At 44.2% G+C, this 18,242-nt stretch overlaps 2 protein-coding genes across 51 annotated transcripts in view; one reads left to right on the forward strand and one right to left on the reverse strand.

The window, feature by feature from the left end:
* Positions 1-1,346, reverse strand: part of FER1L5 (fer-1 like family member 5) — a 56,349-nt gene extending 55,003 nt beyond the window's left edge. The window contains exon 1 of the mRNA XM_072742803.1: positions 1,262-1,346. Within this exon, the coding sequence (XP_072598904.1) occupies positions 1,262-1,346 (85 nt within the window). The remainder of the gene's footprint in view (positions 1-1,261) is intronic.
* A 10,993-nt stretch (positions 1,347-12,339) lies between these two features.
* Positions 12,340-18,242, forward strand: part of KANSL3 (KAT8 regulatory NSL complex subunit 3) — a 44,124-nt gene continuing 38,221 nt past the window's right edge. For 4 of the 50 annotated variants that reach the window (XM_025992542.2, XM_025992546.2, XM_072742753.1 and 1 more), the window contains exons 1-3: positions 12,616-12,706; positions 13,726-13,990; positions 17,028-17,198. In XM_025992542.2, the coding sequence (XP_025848327.1) occupies positions 13,776-13,990; positions 17,028-17,198 (386 nt within the window). In that variant the 5' untranslated portion in view covers positions 12,616-12,706; positions 13,726-13,775. Of the gene's footprint in view, positions 12,707-12,872; positions 13,075-13,725; positions 14,481-16,959; positions 17,199-18,242 lie in introns of those variants that run through there. The other 46 variants (XM_072742759.1, XM_072742787.1, XM_072742792.1 and 43 more) reach the window with 30 other exon arrangements.

An 18,242-nucleotide genomic window follows, 5' to 3' on the forward strand; every position in this document is an offset into this window, starting at 1 on the left:
AAATCTTTAAAAAAAAAGAATTTGTAGGTAAATCTTTGGGCAAACCTAAGAGTCTGGGATTTAGGTATCTTGTAAGAGCTATCTCAGGGAGATCACGTCGTGGGATGGTAGGAAAGAAGGCTGAAATCAGGCTGTTCCTGGCTCACTGAACGTCCACTATGCCTCTCTAAACCTGTACCTGGGGAGTTGCCCTGTGAGTCCAGAGTCCCAAATGTTTACTCTCCCGAGGGGTGTTGTCACATTCCGGGAGCACAGTTCCACAAACCAGAAAAAAAATTAAGAAATTTTATTTTTTATTCATATCTGCTATAGAAACAACCGTGCCTTCTTTCTGTTGGCCCCAATTTTCTCACTCTCTGCCCGTGCTGGGAAACCTCATTTGCCTGTATCTACCTCCCCCCTACTTGCTATCAAAAGACTGTCCACTTCTCTTGTTCCTTTCCTGTTCCCAGCTCTGTGATATGCAGACATGCTTAATCTCTTTTGTGTTGTCTCCTAAATCCTTTTGAACACCCCTCACCCCTGCCAACTTTCTTGGACACTTTTCCTTACCATAAAAAAAGAGAAATGGAGACAATAAATCTTGCCTCATGGGGTTGTTGTGAGGAGCAAAAATCATTATGTTTATGAAAAGGCTTTGTTGGTTGTAAATATCACTCATAGGGCTCAAACAGTTATTACTGGGGGTTATAGAAGAGCTCTCTATATATATTATCCTTTAAAATCCTCACATCAAGGGGCACCTGGGTGGCTCAGTGGTTGAGCATCTGCCTTTGGCTCAGGTTGTGATTCCAGGGTCCTGGGATCGAGTCCTGTCCCTGTGAGGAGCCTGCTTCTCCCTCTGCCTATGTTTCTGCTTCTCTTTCTGTGTCTCTCATGAATAAATAAATAAAATCTAAAAAAACCAAAAAACAAACAAACAAACAAAAAACCCAACCCTCACATCAAGCCTATGAAGCAGGTACTTTTTTTTTTTTAAACTCAATGTGTGGCTCAACTCTAGTTCACAGAAGCAGCTCAGGAAGTATTAATCTTCTCTTTTCCCTGTGGCCACATTCCCCTAGAAGAAATGGCAGAAATGTCAAGATAGGAGAGATAATGGCAATAAAGCTAAGGTTTGAAAGAACTGGGTGATGTCTACTTCGCTCCTCTGTCACACAGGGCATCTTTTACAGAGGAGGACACCCATAAGTCTACTTTTTCACTGAATATATGTTGCCTCTCAGGGCTTGTCCTTTCTGTCCAGGAGCCTTGCTCTCACCTCGGAAGTAGGCAGACACGCAGGGTCTGGGCGGGGGGCTGAGGGGTGGGTTGATCTTGGCTGACTCCACAACAAGCTGCAGCATGTCCTCTAATTACTCCCCTCCCTCCCTCTGCAGCAGAGCCTCCTTCTTGGAGCACTTTGGTCCAAGTTCTCCCAGGGCTCATGGGGTGAGGAGAGTGCCAGGCCAGTTGCTTAGCGGTAGAGGTGATGTCACAAAGGTGAGTGGTTCTTGGTTCTGGAGAGGAATGGAGGGGAACGACAGGAGGAAGTCACAAGGAGTCTGAAGCCAGTGGCTTGAGGTGACTAGGCCTGTACAAGCAAAAAAAAAATGGCCACTTTGCGTTTCCTCTTTCTTTTTCTTTTATTCTCACTGACCCTTTGATTGAAATCAGATCAGGTGTAAGGGTAGTGTTTCCTCTTCATATAAATAAGCAAGTTATCTGGAATGAATCATTGCCAAAGTTCCACAATTTAGATGAGAAAATCAGAGAAGCAAGGTGATACAAGAAAAAGAATGGGGAAATCAAAGACCACTTCAAGGACAACTCAGGGGAAGCCCTTCCTTTTTTTTTTTTTTTTTTTAAGATTTTATTTATTTCTGAGAGACACAGTGAGAGAAGCAGAGACATAGGGAGAGGGAGAAGCCAGCTCCCTGCAGGGAGCCTGATGCGGGACCCAATCCCGGGACCCTGGGATCATGACCTGAACTAAAGGCAGTTGCTCAACCACTGAGACACCCAGGCATCCCCAGGAAGCCCTGTGTAATGCATAAGCAAACATGTAGGCCTCCTTTTTTTTTTTTTTTGAGAGGGAGAGTGAGTGAGACAGTGGGGTGGGGCGGGGGGGGGGAGAGAGTTTTAAGCAGATGCTGTACTGAGCATGAAGCCCAAAGTGGGGCTCGATCTCACAACCCTGAGATCAGGTCCTGATCTGAGCTGAAACCAAGAGTCAAGGACGCCTGGGTGGCTCAACAGTTGAGCGTCTGCCTTCAGCTCAGGGCATGATCCTGGAGACCCGGGATCAAGTCCCACATAGGGCTCCCTGCCTGGAGCCTGCTTCTCCCTCTGCCCACGTCAATGCCTCTCTCTCTCTCTCTGTGTCTTTCATTAATAAGTAAATACAAATCTTAAAAAAAAAAAAAAGAAACCAAGAGTCAGATGCTCAACTGACTGAGCCACCTAGGTGACCCAGGCCTCCTTTTTTCTAAAGGAAGCCTAAGTTCAGACATTAGTCTGTCTTTAACAAGGAGAAATCAGCTTTTCAATCAATGAGCTTTTATGCCAGCTGACTTGTAAGGTTAAAAAAAAAAACAACCCAATGTCAATAGTTTTGCTGTGGCATCTTGATTGCTCTCAAGGCCCCTGTCATGAGGATGGATCTCAGTCATTTGCTCTTGTCCACAGGAAGGCTTTTTCTGCTTCAGATTTGAACATTGTATAAATTATATCTTATCCAGTAGTTGGTGTGAAGATTAATGGATGTTTGAAAAATGTGTATTAGTTGATGAAACAATTGAAAAGTAAGCTTATACCTTCTAAAGATGCATGGCTTTCAAGGACCAAGAAGCTGCATTTGGGATTTTGGTGCTACAATTGTTTTCTGGTGCAGCAGATCTAAAAAGAAAAACTTCTTTCTGACAGTTTTTCTCGAAATCTAAACACAACCCTAAACAAAGCATTATTCACAAACCCCAAACTAAGCATCATTACATAAAATGCAAATTCATGGCTTCCCTTTCCCTGGAAAGGGAAAGGCTAATGGATTTGACTGCATAAAATTTTAAATTCCTGTGTAGAAAAATATAACTTTTTTTTTGAAAAATGTAACTTTAAAGACAATCACAAAGTAGGGAACACGTACAACATACTTAGTGTCTGAAAGGTTATTAGCCTTTTTAGTGTGAGAATTTTTAAAATATACATTTTTAATGATTTTATTTACTTATTTATCCTTTTCTGGGAGGAGGGGCAGAGGGAGAGGGAGAGAGAGTCTTAAGCAGACTCCAAGCTCAGCACAGGGCCCAACATCGGGTTCAGTCTCATGACCCTGAGATCACAACGTAAGCCTAAACCAAGAGTTGGACACTCAACCAACTGTGCCTCCAGGCATCTCTAAGATTTTATTTTATTTTTTTAAGTAATCTCTACATCCAATATGGGGCTTGAACTCATGACCTCAAGATCAAGAGTTCCATGTTCTATCTACTGAGCCAGTGAGTCATCCCTACTGTGAGCTTTTATAATTCGATGAGAAAAAGGTGAATATTCCCAAGGAAGATGGGAGACAGTTTATAACAGGTGATTGCCCAAATGGACAAAAAATATGATACAGAAAAAAATCAGTCTTTAATAATCAATGAGATACCATTTATCACTTTGCCAAATTGAATTCAAAAGCTGAAAAAAGGAACGCCTGTGTGGCTCAGCGGTTGAGTGTCTGCCTTAGGCTCAGGACATGATCCTAGGGTCCTGGGATTGAGTCCCATATCGGGCTCCCTGTAGGGAGCCTGCTTCTCCCTTTGCCTTTGTCTCTGTCTCTGTCTCTCTCTGTGTGTCTCATGAATAAATAAATAAAATCTTTAAAAATAAAAACAAAGCTGAAAAAAAAGTAAAAAAATTCAAGCCTGAGGCGTCTGGGTAGCTGTTAGTTAAGTACATGCTTCAGCTCAGGTCATGATCCTAGGGTCCTGGTGGGCTCCCTGCTCAGCCGGGAGTCTGTGTCTCCCTCTCACTCTGCCTGTGCTCCCCTCTCTTGTGCTTTCTCTCTCTCTCTTTTTAAAAAATTCAAGCCCATTAATAAGCAAAGAAATGCAAGAAGAAATCATTTATCACTTCCCAAATTAGAAAAGAATAAAAGAATAGTAAGACTGATGTGCTGAGGAGGGAACAGGGGCAAAGGGAAGATACGAATCCCTATACAGCACTGATGGGAAAATAAATAGAAAAACAGCAGAAACCTGGTCAGGATAAGAATCAGGGGGAGAGAATAAATGGTGGGAGATATGGGGCAGGTACTGTTCATTTTGGGTCATTTCTTCTAGTATTAACCTCTATGTTTCTAAATAGCATCCCTTGAATTTTTCAATTTGAGACACTGGCTATTAAGTCATCCCTCATCCCTTCCTGCCTCCCAGCATCTCTTTCCCCAAACTCCCCATTCTTCACTTTCAGACATTGCTTTTACTGTTTACCATGCATGTGAGGAGTTTACTTTCTCTCCCTCTGCCTTTCCTTTTTTTTAAAAATTTTTATTTATTTATGATAGTCACACAGAGAGAGAGAGAGAGAGAGAGAGAGAGAGAGAGAGAGAGAGAGAGAGAGGCAGAGGGAGAAGCAGGCTCCATGCACCGGGATCCCGACGTGGGATCCGATCCCGGGTCTCCAGGATCACGCCCTGGGCCAAAGGCAGGCGCTAAACTGCTGCGCCACCCAGGGATCCCTCTCTCTGCCTTTCCTGCATACTCTTCTCCCAATTACACCTCATCTGGGGACTAAATCTACATTCAATCTTGCCATTATTATGATGATGTATATTGTTTCACTGTAGATCAAGTATTACATAGTTGACTTTTGAACAACACAGGGTTTTTTTCCATGAAGAGTATTGTATTGTTTATACATGTGAAGTTTCAACCTTCAAGAATAAAATTCAGGAAATTTGATTCCTTAATCATAAAAACTTGCTTTACGCATTATTTATATGTTGCCAAAGTCAATAGCCATACAAAACATCACGAGGATTTGACTCTATGCATGGTAGCATCACAGGGAAGGGAGCTGATCAAATAATAGCATACATGCAAAGATTAAATTGTAGATACACACAGTGTATTTGGCACCATTCAGTAACATTATAATACCTTCCTTTGGGAGACTAGGTGTTCTTTTTTTTTTTTTTTTTTTTTTTTAAGATGGCAGGTGGGCGGAGGTGGGCGGAAGGGTAGGGGGAGAGAGAATCTTAAGTGGACTCCACTTGAATCCATGTGGGACTCAATCTCACCATCCTGAGGTCAGAACCTGAGCTGAAATCAAGTCAGCTGCTTAACCAACTGAGCCACCCAGGCATCCTGAGACAGACATTCTTAAGCCTTATTCACAATATATCAGAATTTCACTACTCACATTAAAAGCAGCTTTCAAACTTTGTTGTAACAATAATCAGTTTAGAGGTGCCTGGGTGGCTCAGTTGGTTAAATGTCTGCCTTCGGCTGAGGTCATGATCTCCAGGTCCTGAGATAAAGCCCCAGGTGGACTTCCTGCTCAAGGAGCTGGGCTTCCTGCTCAGCAGGGAGTCTGTTTCTCTGGGTCCCTCTGCCCTTCCCCCTGCTTGTGAGCTGTCTCTCTCTCTCTCTCTCTCTGTCAAATAAATAAATAAAATTAAAATTAAATCAGTTTAAGGAAACAAGATACAACCAGGATTGGGAATGGAATTCAAACATGCCAACTTTTTGCCATGCTCCAAGCTTAAAAGTTGATTTAATTTGATAATTTTTCCATTGTGAACAACATGGGCTTAAACTTTGTGGGTCCACTTGTATGTGGATTTTTTTCAATAAATGCAGAGTGTAAACTTTTCCTTATGACTTCATTTCTTTAAAGATTTATTTATTTATTTATTTATTTATTTATTTATTTATTTGAGAGCATGTGAGAGGGAGCAGGGAGGGGAGGGGCAGAGGGAGAAGGAGAAGCAGACTCCCTGCTGAGCAGGGACCCTAACTTGGGGCTCGATCCCAGAACCCTGGGATCATGACCTTAGTTAGCGTAAGGCACCCGCTTAACCGAGTCACCAAGGTACTCCAATATTTATGATTTTCTTTTCTCTAGCTTACTTTATTGTTAGAATATAGTATATTAACACATATAACATGCAAAATAAGTGTTAATTGATCATTTATATTATTGGTAAGGCTTCCAGTCAGTGGTAGACTATTAGTAGTTTTGATTTGGGAGAGTCAAAAGTTACACATGAATTTTCAACTATGCAAGGTGGGGTGTTTGGTGTCTCTAACCCTCATGTTGTTCAAGGGTCAATTGTACTCTAATTCTATATCCTTTCTTTCCTTTTTTTTTTTTTTTTTAAGATTTCATTTATTTATTTTAGAGAGAGAAAAAAAGAGCACACACACATGTGCGTGTGTGAGTGGGAGGAGGGGCAGAGGCAGAGAATCTTCAAGCAGACTCCTCACTGAGCACAGAGTCACCCATGAGATGATGACCTGAGCTGAAATCAAGAGTTGCATGCTTAACAAACTGAGCTATCCAGGTGCCCCCCTATCCTTTCTTATATAACTTTGTGTTTTTCTGTAAGTTAAGAATTGCTTTGTTTTTTCATTTGCTTGCCTATCTTGAAAGTCTGACCAAGTCTTCCAAAATCCTTCAGTAGCTCTGTAATACCTTTTTTTAAGTTTATTTTCAGTAATCTCTACACCCAATGTGGGGCTTGAATTTATGACCCTGAGATCAAGAGTTGCATGCTCTTCTGACTAAGCCAGCCAGGCGCCCCTGTGATACTTTATTTTTTTTTTTTTTTTTAAGATTTTATTTATTTATTCATGAGAGACACAGGGAGAGAGAGAGGCAGAGACACAGGCAGAGGGAGGGGCAGGCTTCCTGCAGGGAGCCCTACGTGCTACTCGATCCTGGGTTTCCAGGATCAGGCCCTGGGCTGAAGGCGGCGCTAAACCACTGAGCTACCCAGGCTGCCCACCCCTGTGATACTTCTAATACAATTTTGCCTAGATTCAAATCCATCAGGTATTTTCCCAGGTACTTACCAAATACCATCAGGTATGTTAAACAGGTTTTACTGTTTTTCCTGGGGATAGCCTTCCTGGCCTTTTCTTCAGTCTACACTGGTTGCTTCCCAGCTCTGTAGCACAGCTATCATCCCAACACCTCCCTTCACCACCATCTTTAGAATTCCCTTTGTCTGTCTCCTGTGTTGTATCCTTTATCCCAGATCCCATGTCGTCTTTCTTTCTTTCTTTCTTTCTTTCTTTCTTTCTTTCTTTCTTTCTCTTTCTTTCTTCCTTCCTTCCTTCCTTCCTTCCTTCCTTCCTTCCTCCCTCCCTCCCTCCCTCCCTTCCTTCCTTCCTTCCTTCCTTCCTTCCTTCTTTTCTTTCTTGGAGTTTGATTTGCCAACATATAACATCCAGTGCTCATCCCATCAAGTGCCCCCCTCAATGCCCATCACCCAGTCACCCCATCCCCCATCCACCTCCCTTTCCACTACCCCTTGTTCGTTTCCCAGAGTTAGGAGTCTCTCATGTTCCATCATCCTCTCTGATATTTCCCACTCATTTTCTCCTTTCTCCTTTATTCCCTTTCACTATTTTTTATATTCCCCGAATGAATGGAAGCATATAATGTTCGTCTTTCTCCAATTGACTTACTTCACTCAGCATAATACCCTCCAGTTCCATCCACGTTGAAGCAAATCGTGGGTATTCATCATTTCTAATGGCTGAATAATATTCCACTGTATACATAGACCACATCTTCTTTATCCATTCATCTTTCGATGGACACCAAGGCTCCTTCCACAGTTTGGCTATTGTGGACATTGCTGCTATAAACATTGGGGTGCAGGTGTCCCGGTGTCTTCTTTTTTCTTATACTGTCTTGTCTTAATGGAACACACTTTTCTGTAGCTTTCTGAATTTTTTGAGTATTTGCAGGTCTGCACATGTCTTTATTTTGCCCATGTACTAGATTGATAGCCTGGCTAAATTTATCAGTCAGGATGGGCTATATTATACTGAAGTAACAAACAATTCCAAAATCTCAGAGGCTTAACAGTTTTTTCTTTTCATAGCAGCTTTACTGAGGTATAATTCACACACCATAAATCCAGCCTTTTAAAATGTGCTATTCAGGGTTTTAGTATATTCATAGTGCAACTATCACCACCGATTCCAGAATATTTCATGACCCTAAGGGGAAATCTCATATCCATTAGCAATTACTCCCCATTTTTCACTTCCCCTAACCCCTAGAAACATGAATCCACTTTTTGTCTCTATGGATTTATCTGTTCTCGATGTTTCACATAAATGGAATTGTACAATATGCGGCCTTTTTTGACTGGCTTTTTTCACTTAGCATAATGTGTTCAGGGTTTATCCATAATATAACATATGTACTTCTCTCCTTTTTATTTAATTTTATAAAATTTTATTTTATTTAATAAATCCACTGTATAGATATACCACATTTTATTTATCCATTCATTAGTTTATGAACATTTAGGTTGTTAACACTTTTTGGCTATTATGAATAACGCTGCTCTGAACCCTGTGTACTTGTTTTTATGTGTACATATGTTTTCAATTCTCTTCATATATCTGTAGGAATGGAATTGCTTGGTCCTATGGTGTCTTTATGTTTAACTTTCTGAGGAACTGCCAGACTGTTTTCCAAAGTGGCTGCACCATTTTATTTTATTTTTTATTTTTTAAAGATTTTATTTATTTATTCATAGAGACAGAGAGAGAGAGAGAGAGAGAGAGGCAGAAGGAGAAGCAGGCTCCATGCAGGGAGCCTGATGCGGGACTCGATCCCAGGTCTCCAGGATCACACCCCAGGCTGCAGTCAGTGCCAAACCACTGTGCCACTGGGGCTGCCCTGCACCATTTTATATTTTAATTTCTCTACATACTTTCCAACACTTTTTACCATTTTCTTAAACTAATCTCTCTTTCCAACATGGGCCTTGAACTCATGATCTCAATATCAAGAGTTGCATACTCTACTGACTGAACCAGCCAGGCACTGTTAGCATGCTCTTGGTATCAACCATTGACTTTTTAACCATTCTAGTGGATGTAAAGGAATAAAGATTTATTTTTCATCTTGAACCATGTCTCTTGCCTTGGTGTCCTGCTATCTGTCAACCAATCTATCGATCATTAGTCAACACAGAAACCACTCTCTATGTCCTGGGCTATGTTCTCTGAAGGATACAAAGAAGATTAATGCCCCTGACTTTGAAGATCTACTCTTTATCAAACACAGGAAAGTTAACACAGCAATCTATGGTCAGTACTAAAATTCTTACTGAGGCATCTAGGGCCCTGCAGGCTCTGGCTTATGTCTTTCTCTCAACTTCATTTCTTTCCATCTGTTGACCACTGTTTCCTAGTTACACTGTTTTTTGCTTTTGTTTTTTAATGTTATCAAGCTCCCTTCTGCCTCTCAGAGCCTTATTCTCCCGTTTCTTCTCCTAGAGATCTTCTCTCCCAGCTACCAAGTTATCTCATTCTCCTCTTGGTTTCAGTTTCAATGTCACCTTCACAGGGACACCTACCCCATCACTCAAGCCACAGCTGGCTCACTGTTCTCACTGTTCTGTATGCTCATCACCTTGCCCTTTATTGAATCATAGTAGGCATGGTGGGGAGTGGAGTTATAAGGGGTCAAATGCCTAGGTTCTAGAGCCAGACTGGTTTCTAGTTCTGCCTTTGATACTAGCTGTGTAACCTTGGGCAAAATACTTAACCTTTCTGGATGTGACTCTGATAAAACCTAGCATATAAAGCCATTGAGAGAATTAAATGAAGTAGGTCATTTATGTCACTTAGAACTTGTTTGGCATTCTCTAAATGTTAGTCTTTATTTTCTTTTTTAAAAGATTTTATTTATTTATTCATGAGAGGCACACAGAGAGAGGCAGAGACATAGGCAGAGAGAGAAGCAGGCTCCTCACAGGGAGCCCAACCTGGGACTCGATCCTGAACCTTGGGATCACGCCCTGAGCCCAAGGCAGGTGCTCAACCGCTGAGCCACCCAAGTGTCCCAGCTTTTACTTTCGTGGTTACAAATTAAACACGTAGATTAAAAAGAAGCATGCTGGGGTGCCTGGATGGCTCAGTGGTTGAGCGTCTGCCTTTGGCTCAGATCATGGTCCTGGGATCTTGGGATGGAGTCCCACATGGGGCTCCCTACAGGAAGCCTCCTTCTCCTTCTGCCTATGTCTCTGCCTCTCTCTCTGTGTCTCTCATGAATAAATAATAAAATAAAAAGAAGCATGCTTCATCCGTGACGTATCCTTAGCACCTAGCACAGTACTTACTGCATTGTAGGACTTTAAGAAATATTTGTGGGGCAGCCCGGGTGGCTCAGCAGTTTAGTGCCGCCTTCAGCCCAGGGCCTGATCTTGGAGACCCCGGATCGAGTCCCGATGTGGGGGACTCGGGACATCGGGACTCGATGTGGAGCCTGCTTCTCCCTCTGCCTGTGTCTCTGCCTCTCTATCTCTCTCCCTCTGTGTCTCTCATGAATAAATAAATAAAATCTTTTAAAAAAATATTTGTGAATGGATGAATGAATGAATAAATAATGTCAAGTGTATCCTCCAGGATATCAGAGGAAAGAAAGCCTAAATTTTGGAGAGGAGATGGCCAACTCAAATCAATTGGTAATGACAGCCTGTAGTCCAGTGTGGAGAAAATGATTTTGAAGTTGCATCTGGGGTCACAGTAGACTGATCATTTAATCATGTCTGCCAAGGCCCTGGAAAAAACCCCTACGAAACAAGCGCTAAGGATTTGACATCACTACTATACAGAATGCTCACTATCCTGTTGGAAATAGTCCAGAACATGAAATAACCACAGTTTGCCTCCTTTCTCTTTCTTTCTTTCTTTCTTTCTTTCTTTCTTTCTTTCTTTCTTTCTTTCTTTCTTTCCTTCTTTCTTTTTAAAGATTTTATTTATTTATTCATGAGAGACACAGAGAGGCAGAGACACAGGCAGAGGGAGAAGCAGGCTCCATGTAGGGAGCCTGATGTGGGACTCCATCCTGGTACCCCGGGATCATGCCCTGAGCTGAAGGCAGACACTCAACCACTGAGCCACCTAGGTGTCCCTGTCTCCTTTCTCCCTATTGCCTCCCCACTCTCTGACCTTCCATCTTTCCTCTGGGTCCAGAGGGCTGTGTTGCATTGCACAGGCCCTCTGAAGCGTTGGGTCTCTTTCTTTGGGCTGGTCTCTGCACCTGCCTCCATCAGCATTATTTCAGTTGTTTCACTCCTGCCCTGAGAGGCAACCAAAATGAGTTGAACCAATCCACTAATATTCTAAAATGACTGGACTTGACTTTGCGTTCTCCACCTCAGGATCACCTCCAGTTAAATTTAGCCTGGGGGTGTTGTGTGTGTGCATGTTTGTGGTATACAGCTGGGTAATGAATCAAATGCCAAGGGGACCAAGGATGCCTAGTGAAGGTGGCCAGAGTGAGGGCATATGCAGCCCCCATGCCTGCCATGCTAGAATGTGAATCCTGTGCTGCCACAGCCTCCAACTTTTTTAAGAGAGTCCAGAAATCTGGATTTTTACATAAAATCTCCTTAGTTTAAAATGTTTGCAACCAGGAATGCCAGGGTAGCTCAGTTGGTTAAGCACCCAACTCTTGATGTCAGGTCAGGTCGTGCTCTCAGAGTCTTGAGATCAAGCCCTGCCTGGGTTCTGTGCCCAAAGAGGAGTCTGTTGAAAATTCTCTCTCCCGAGGATCCCTGGGTGGGTGGCTCAGTGGTTTGGCACCTGCCTTGGGCCCAGGGCGTGATCCTGGAGTCCCAGGATTGAGTCCCACGTTGGGCTCCCTGCATGGAGCCTGCTCCTCCCTCTGTGTATGTCTCTGCCTCTCTCTTTCTGTGTCTCTCATGAATAAACAAAATCTTTAAAAAATAAAATAAAATTCTCTCTCCCTCTCCCTCTGCCCTGCCTCCACTCACTCACTAGTGTGCATGGTCTCTTACTCTCAAAAAACAAACAAACAAAAATTTGCAATGAAATAAAGTTTTGAGAAAGCAGTGGGCATACTAAAGAACATGGTGTTGGGCTGTCCTTGGCCCACTTGCCATCCCCACCTAGGCCCCAACTAACCTTTCCAATCCCTCTGCAATGGCCTGGTCCTTCAGAGTCCAACGTTAGGTGACTTCCCTTCACGACACCACCCTGGGGGGGGCCTCATGGTAATCACCATCCTGAGATCTCTCAGTGCTCCTGACAGGTAGGGCATTACCCCAGTTCATTCTCCCAGCGCTCCCCTCCCCGCCCCGGGGTGAAGTAGTTGCACATTCAGGGGAGGGCGACGCTGAGATCTTGCTGGGGTCGGAAAGCCAAGGGGTTTCGGGTTGGAGCTGAGATTCCAACCCCCTGAGTCTGACCTCTACCTGGAGCGGCACTGCCCCCTTAAACGCCTCAGCAGCAGGAGCCGATTCGACTCTGGATTCAGGGCGGACTTCTGAGCCGCGCGCCTCCGGGCGCTCCTCTTCCCGCCCCTGGGCCCGCAGGCGCTCACTCCCGTTCCGGGTTTTGCCGCTCACCACCCTCCTCGGGAGGGAATCCGCTTCCGCGTTTTGCGGAGCGCCGGGCGTGGAGGCGGTAACGCGCACGCGCGCAGGGATTCGGCCCGGGCCGAGCGCGCGGCCCGGCGATTGCGGGTGAGGGAAGGGCCGGCCCCGGCGGGGTGGCGGGTCCGGCGGGTCGCGGCCCGGCCCCGGGCGAGCGGGAGTGTGGGCGAGGGCTTCAGGGCTCCCGGGGCATGCGGGGGCTGGGGGCTAGAGCCCGGGGCCGGGCGGCGGGGGCAGAGGCGGGCCGCCGTGAGGCGGGCGCCCGGCCGGGCCCGGGCCCGGGCCCGTGACGCGGGCGGGAGGCGGGTGCGAGGCGGCTCCTCCTCGTCGCGAACTCTCGGTGACCTTGGCCGAGTCACTTCTGTGCCCCGAGCTGGCGCCTCCGTCCGTAAAGTGCGAATTATAAGCCCCGCCCGCTAGATGGGGCGCTTGGAGGCTCGGTGGCGAGACCCCGAGGGGTACGTGGAGCGCCGGGCGGTTTGCCGCGGACGATCCGCCCGGGGCGGGGGCAGGGCGCCTCCTGGCTTCGCGTTTTGCTGCGTGCCTGGGGCAGGAGCCCTCGTTTGCGTGTTTTAGGGACTATTACAAAGTAGTTGCAAAACTTTTAACCTAAGAAAGAGGCCCAGGCCCTGCTGTTGGTGGGGTGCTCCCTCGGGCGCGGAGGTGGCTCCACGAAGGTGTCGGGATGGGCCGAAGCAGCGGAGCGGGGACACCCTCCGTCTTGGGGGGTTAATGTCTGTGATTCCCGTGGTTTGCCCAAGCCCCGCCCGCCCGCCCAAGTTTGCGGTGCTGGCCAAGCAAGTTTAGCATGTGTCCATGTGAGGCCTTTGTGAGCAGTGGAGTCAGCGGGCTCTCCCTAAACGCTGAATTTTGTAGAGTGAATATGGAGGATCCTATGGCGCCCATAGTTTTTTTTTGGGTGGGGGAGGGGGGTGGTGTGGGATCTCGGGAGCCCTTCCTATGATGGGCAAGGGTCTGCGGTGTAGTGGATTACCCAGTTACGAATGATAGAAAGTCACCAAAGTGAGAAGCACGCATACTCGATACTCTAGGTTGGAAGAGATTTAGGATCTTTCAATTGACTTAAACCGAAACTTTTTCCGCTGCAGGTGACTAGCATGCAGATACCCATTCTCTGACTTGCTGGCCCTCTACTGACATGGCCCACCGCGGTGGGGAGAGGGACTTCCAGACTTCAGCGCGGCGCATGGGCACCTCGCTGCTCTTTCAGCTTTCAGTGCACGAGCGGGAGCTGGACCTGGTTTTTCTGGATCATAGCTATGCCAAGCCATGGAGTGCCCACCCAGATGCCAGTAGTGCCCGCCCCACGCGCATGCTCTTTGTTACTCCTCGGAGGCAGCACGAAAGTACCATGTGAGTTTGGGCTTCTCTGTCCCAAGGGCTGCCCTTGCCCTAACTGGACAGTCACCAGATGGTGGGGATTAGAGAGGATTTTATTGTGGGCGATTGTATGGGGGCCTTGGATGTTCACTTCAGGTATCCCGCCTCTAATGTAGACATCTGCATTCAAGACCTCTAACAAGTTGGGAAAGCAAGCAACGTATCCCCATAGTTAATAGGACTTGTATGGAAAGAGGATTATTTAGCTGGCGAAGAAAAAGACTGAAGAATTGAGTTTTAAAAATCGCCGCTCATGATTAGACTCATTTCCTTTAGTCCAGTGTTCTGGCTTGCTCCAACACTGGCAACAATGACTTTTTTAAGGGAATGCGATTTCTTTTTCCTGGCTTCACCCAGCAAAGTTTAGGAGCTTTTCCAAGACCTTGCTTTCAGCTTGTCACCCATGGGTTGATACTAACCCTTCCTAGGTGTGATTGTATTTTCAACTGGCTTACATTATAGGGTAAGGATTTTTTTCATAAACTTACTGTGTAATATGTGATACAATTACATTTGGCCTAAATCAGCTTGTTTAGCACTTCTTTTAAGCTTTAAGGTATTCTAATTTTATTTCAAGATCAGTTGGTATATACTATTTTGACGATCAAATCATGCCCTTAATTTGTTAACTCTTTTGGGGGGAAGAGATTTTTTCTTTGTTTTAATCTAATCGAATGTCTAATGTTTCCTCTAGGACAAGTTTTAGGTTTGTTGGTGAATAGAAATCTTGTATTTTGCTTCTTTTTACCTCCCATTGAGCCTTAATGAGCTAGAGGTACCATGATGTGTGTGTGTGTGTGTTTTTAAGATTTTATTTATTTATTCACAAGAGACACAGAGAAACAGAGAGGCAGAGACGCAGGCAGAGGGAGAAGCAGGCTCCACGCAGGGAGCCCGACACGGGACTTGATCCCGGGTCCCCAGGATCACGCCCCAGGCCGAAGACTGCGCTAAACTGCCTAGCCACCCAGGCTGCCCCTGATGTGTGTGTTTTAAACGAGAATAGAATAGTTGGTTTTACTTTATTTCCCAATGAGGGCAGTATTTGGTTGGCTGTCTTAGTTGTAACAGGGTAGGGGAATCTGTGACTTTTAGGGATAATCTAGCATAATCTTGATGCCTCTGGCATGGGGCATAACTGCAAGAGCAACTTTATAGCTTCTTGCTAACATTGAAACTCCTGTGTTGGGATGTTTGTGATGTTTTCTTAAAGTGAGATTCCGAGGACTTGCTCATTTCAGTACTTAGAAAATTATTACCTCTTATAAACCATCTCCATGTATAGGTCCTAAAATGGGAATTAGCATGTTCTAGGGACTTTTTTTTTTAAATTTTTTTTATTTTTTTAAAGATTTTATTTATTTACTCATAGAGACAGAGAGAGAGAGAGGCAGAGACACAGGCAGAGGGAGAAGCAGGCTCCATGCAGAGAGCCTGACGTGGGACTCGATCCAGGGTCTCCAGGATCACACCCTGGGCTGCAGGCCGCGCTAAACCGCTGCGCCACTGGGGCTACCCCTGTTCTAGGGACTTTTTAGGTCATTCTGTCTGGAATATGGGTTGTAGTGAGGGTGTTAGTGGGAGCTAGGGAAGTTGGTGGAGGCTACCTCATATAGGAATTTGATGCTAAGAGTGGTAAGAAGTCATTAACGGATTTTAATCTAGAGATTGGATTTATATCACTTTGAATTTTTGTTGAGTAGATATAGCTCAGGAGTGGAAATAGAAGACCTGCTAGGAGACCATTGCAGTAATGGGGGCCAGAGATCATGATAGGTTGAATAGGGGCAGGAATAGTACAGATGAAGAAAAAAGATAACCTTGAGATATATTTCATAGGTTGAGCAACCAATACCTGTAGTGAATTGGAAAGACAGGCCAGGGTTAAGGGCAACGGTGAAATTAGGGTAAGATTTTTGGCTTGAGTAGCTGAGTGGTGCCTTGAGTTGGGGAAGACCAGGAGTGAGGCCCCTAGGGGGGTGGGGCATAGTTTTGGAAAGGTGAAATCCAGAGTTCTCTTTTAGGCATACAAGTCCAAGGGCCTAGTCCAATGTCTGGTCCAGAAAAGATAATCGGCTCTTTGACCTACCACCAAATCTAGCTGCACATTATTTCACTTCATTTCATAATGATGTAATTATTCCAGCTATTGGGAATAGATGCAATAAGATCATTGGGGTCAAAAAGTTAAAACTCTGTTTGGCAGACAGCCAGTCGACCATTTTGATGGGCATGCACTAATTTTAGTGCAGTGAAGAGCCCAGCCCTTATGGCGCTAGGATATCATTAACAACATTTTAAAATATGAAAGATCTATCACATGTCCATTTTTATTTGTTTCTGTTCTAGGCTCCTTACACAGTGAGTTAAATAACTAAGGTGTATATATTCCAGGTGATCTGTCTTAGAGAATCATATGCTTTTATAGTATATAATTAGCTACCAGTTGACTTGACAGTGAAAGGGAAAGTTTGTATGAATAATTTAAAACTCGAGGAACACTGTCCAACGGAACTTTCTGGGATGAAAAAAATGTTCTGTATCTGTGCTAATATGGTAGCTGCTAGCCACATGTCTGTTGAGCACTTGAAATGTAGCTAGTGTAATGGAGGAACTGAACTTTTAGTTCTGCTTAATTTTTATTAATTTAAATAGTTGCATTGTGGCTTATAGTTACTGTATTGGAAAGCACATCTAGGCAATCATCTGTTTGCTTATGGAAAATTTTTGTCTTTTAAAAACAATAGCTATTTGTCATTTTTTTTATATACACTTGTTTTAAAATGACTTTGTATTCCCCCAGCACATAACAGCATGTCAGAGGGCAGAGATCTAGACAAGTGTGGGAAAGATGACTTTGGATCATAATTTTCTTGTGGGTATAATGTGCTTATGCATACTTTAAAGCTGATTATATTAAAGAGTCATTTTTTGGCAACCAGATGATCGTTAAACACCTGTGTTGTGTGAAGTACGTGTGGCCTGGTCCTATTTCCTCACCTGTTTACAGTGAATCAGACGTCCCAATAGATGTGGAGACAGTCACATCAACCCCTGTGCCGCTCTATGACAATCAGAAGGCACGCAGCGTGATGAATGAGTGTGAACGGCATGTCATCTTCGCCAGGACAGATGCAGATGCCCCTCCTCCACCAGAGGATTGGGAGGAGCATGTCAACAGGTAGGCTGCTGCTCTGGAGGACTAGTCACTACAGGGTTAACGGTCATTGCATTGTAAATATTTTATATCATCATCTTCAGTGAAACACATCTATTAGGAGCTTACTTCATTTGTAGCCACAGGTGTCAGAATGTTTTCTTAACTCTGTTATAACTCAGCTCAGGATGCAGTGAGGTGCTGGAGAGGAGGGCTTGTGTCTCAGCCATCTTTGCATCCCAGACACCTAGGACACTGCCTGGCACGTAGTAGGCATATAATAAATGTTTGTTGAATAAGTAAGTGAATTAAATGTGACTAGTATGACTAGTTCTGTATCTCATATATTAGAGGTTATGATTTTGGAGTTAGCCAGACTATAAACAAACAAGCCATTAAATAAGAGTACATTTCTAAGTTAACTGTATTTATATAGTCTATAACTAGAGTAATGAAAATGTTTTGGAGTCACTTGAAAAGCTAACAGATGTTTGATTTGAATGGCTTTTAAAAATAGATTTGCAGTCTGTGGTTTTGAGGGAGTTTTCATGAGTCTGTTGGCTGATTTTATTCCCATGCTTCCTACCGACCCAGAGGACCCCGTTCCTCTCTGACCCATTTGTTATCCTTTGGCACACATTTATTTTTTACTTATGGCATAAGAACTTAATGAAGGTAAAACTTACATACCATGCAATTCACCTGTTTAATGTGTACAATCGGTGGTTTTTAGTATATGCACCACCACAGTCAATTTGATAAACATTTTTTGTCATCCACAGAAGAAACTCCATACCCATTTCCTCCTAACCCCTTCATCCTCTGGCAACCACCAGTCTGCTCTCTGACTCTAAGTTTACCTATTGGATGTTTCATATAAATGGAATCATACAACATGTGGCCTTTTGTGTCTGGCTTTTTTCACTTAGCATAATGTTTTCAAGGTTCATTCATGTTGTAGCATGAGTCAAATACTTCATTCCCTTTTATTGTTGAAATTGTGTCCATATACCACATTTTGTTTATCTGTGATATTTGAGTTGCTAACACTTTTTGGCTATTTTGAAT

The sequence above is a fragment of the Vulpes vulpes genome, chromosome 16, assembly GCF_048418805.1.
Source record: "Vulpes vulpes isolate BD-2025 chromosome 16, VulVul3, whole genome shotgun sequence".
In the NCBI taxonomy this organism is placed as follows: domain Eukaryota; kingdom Metazoa; phylum Chordata; class Mammalia; order Carnivora; family Canidae; genus Vulpes; species Vulpes vulpes.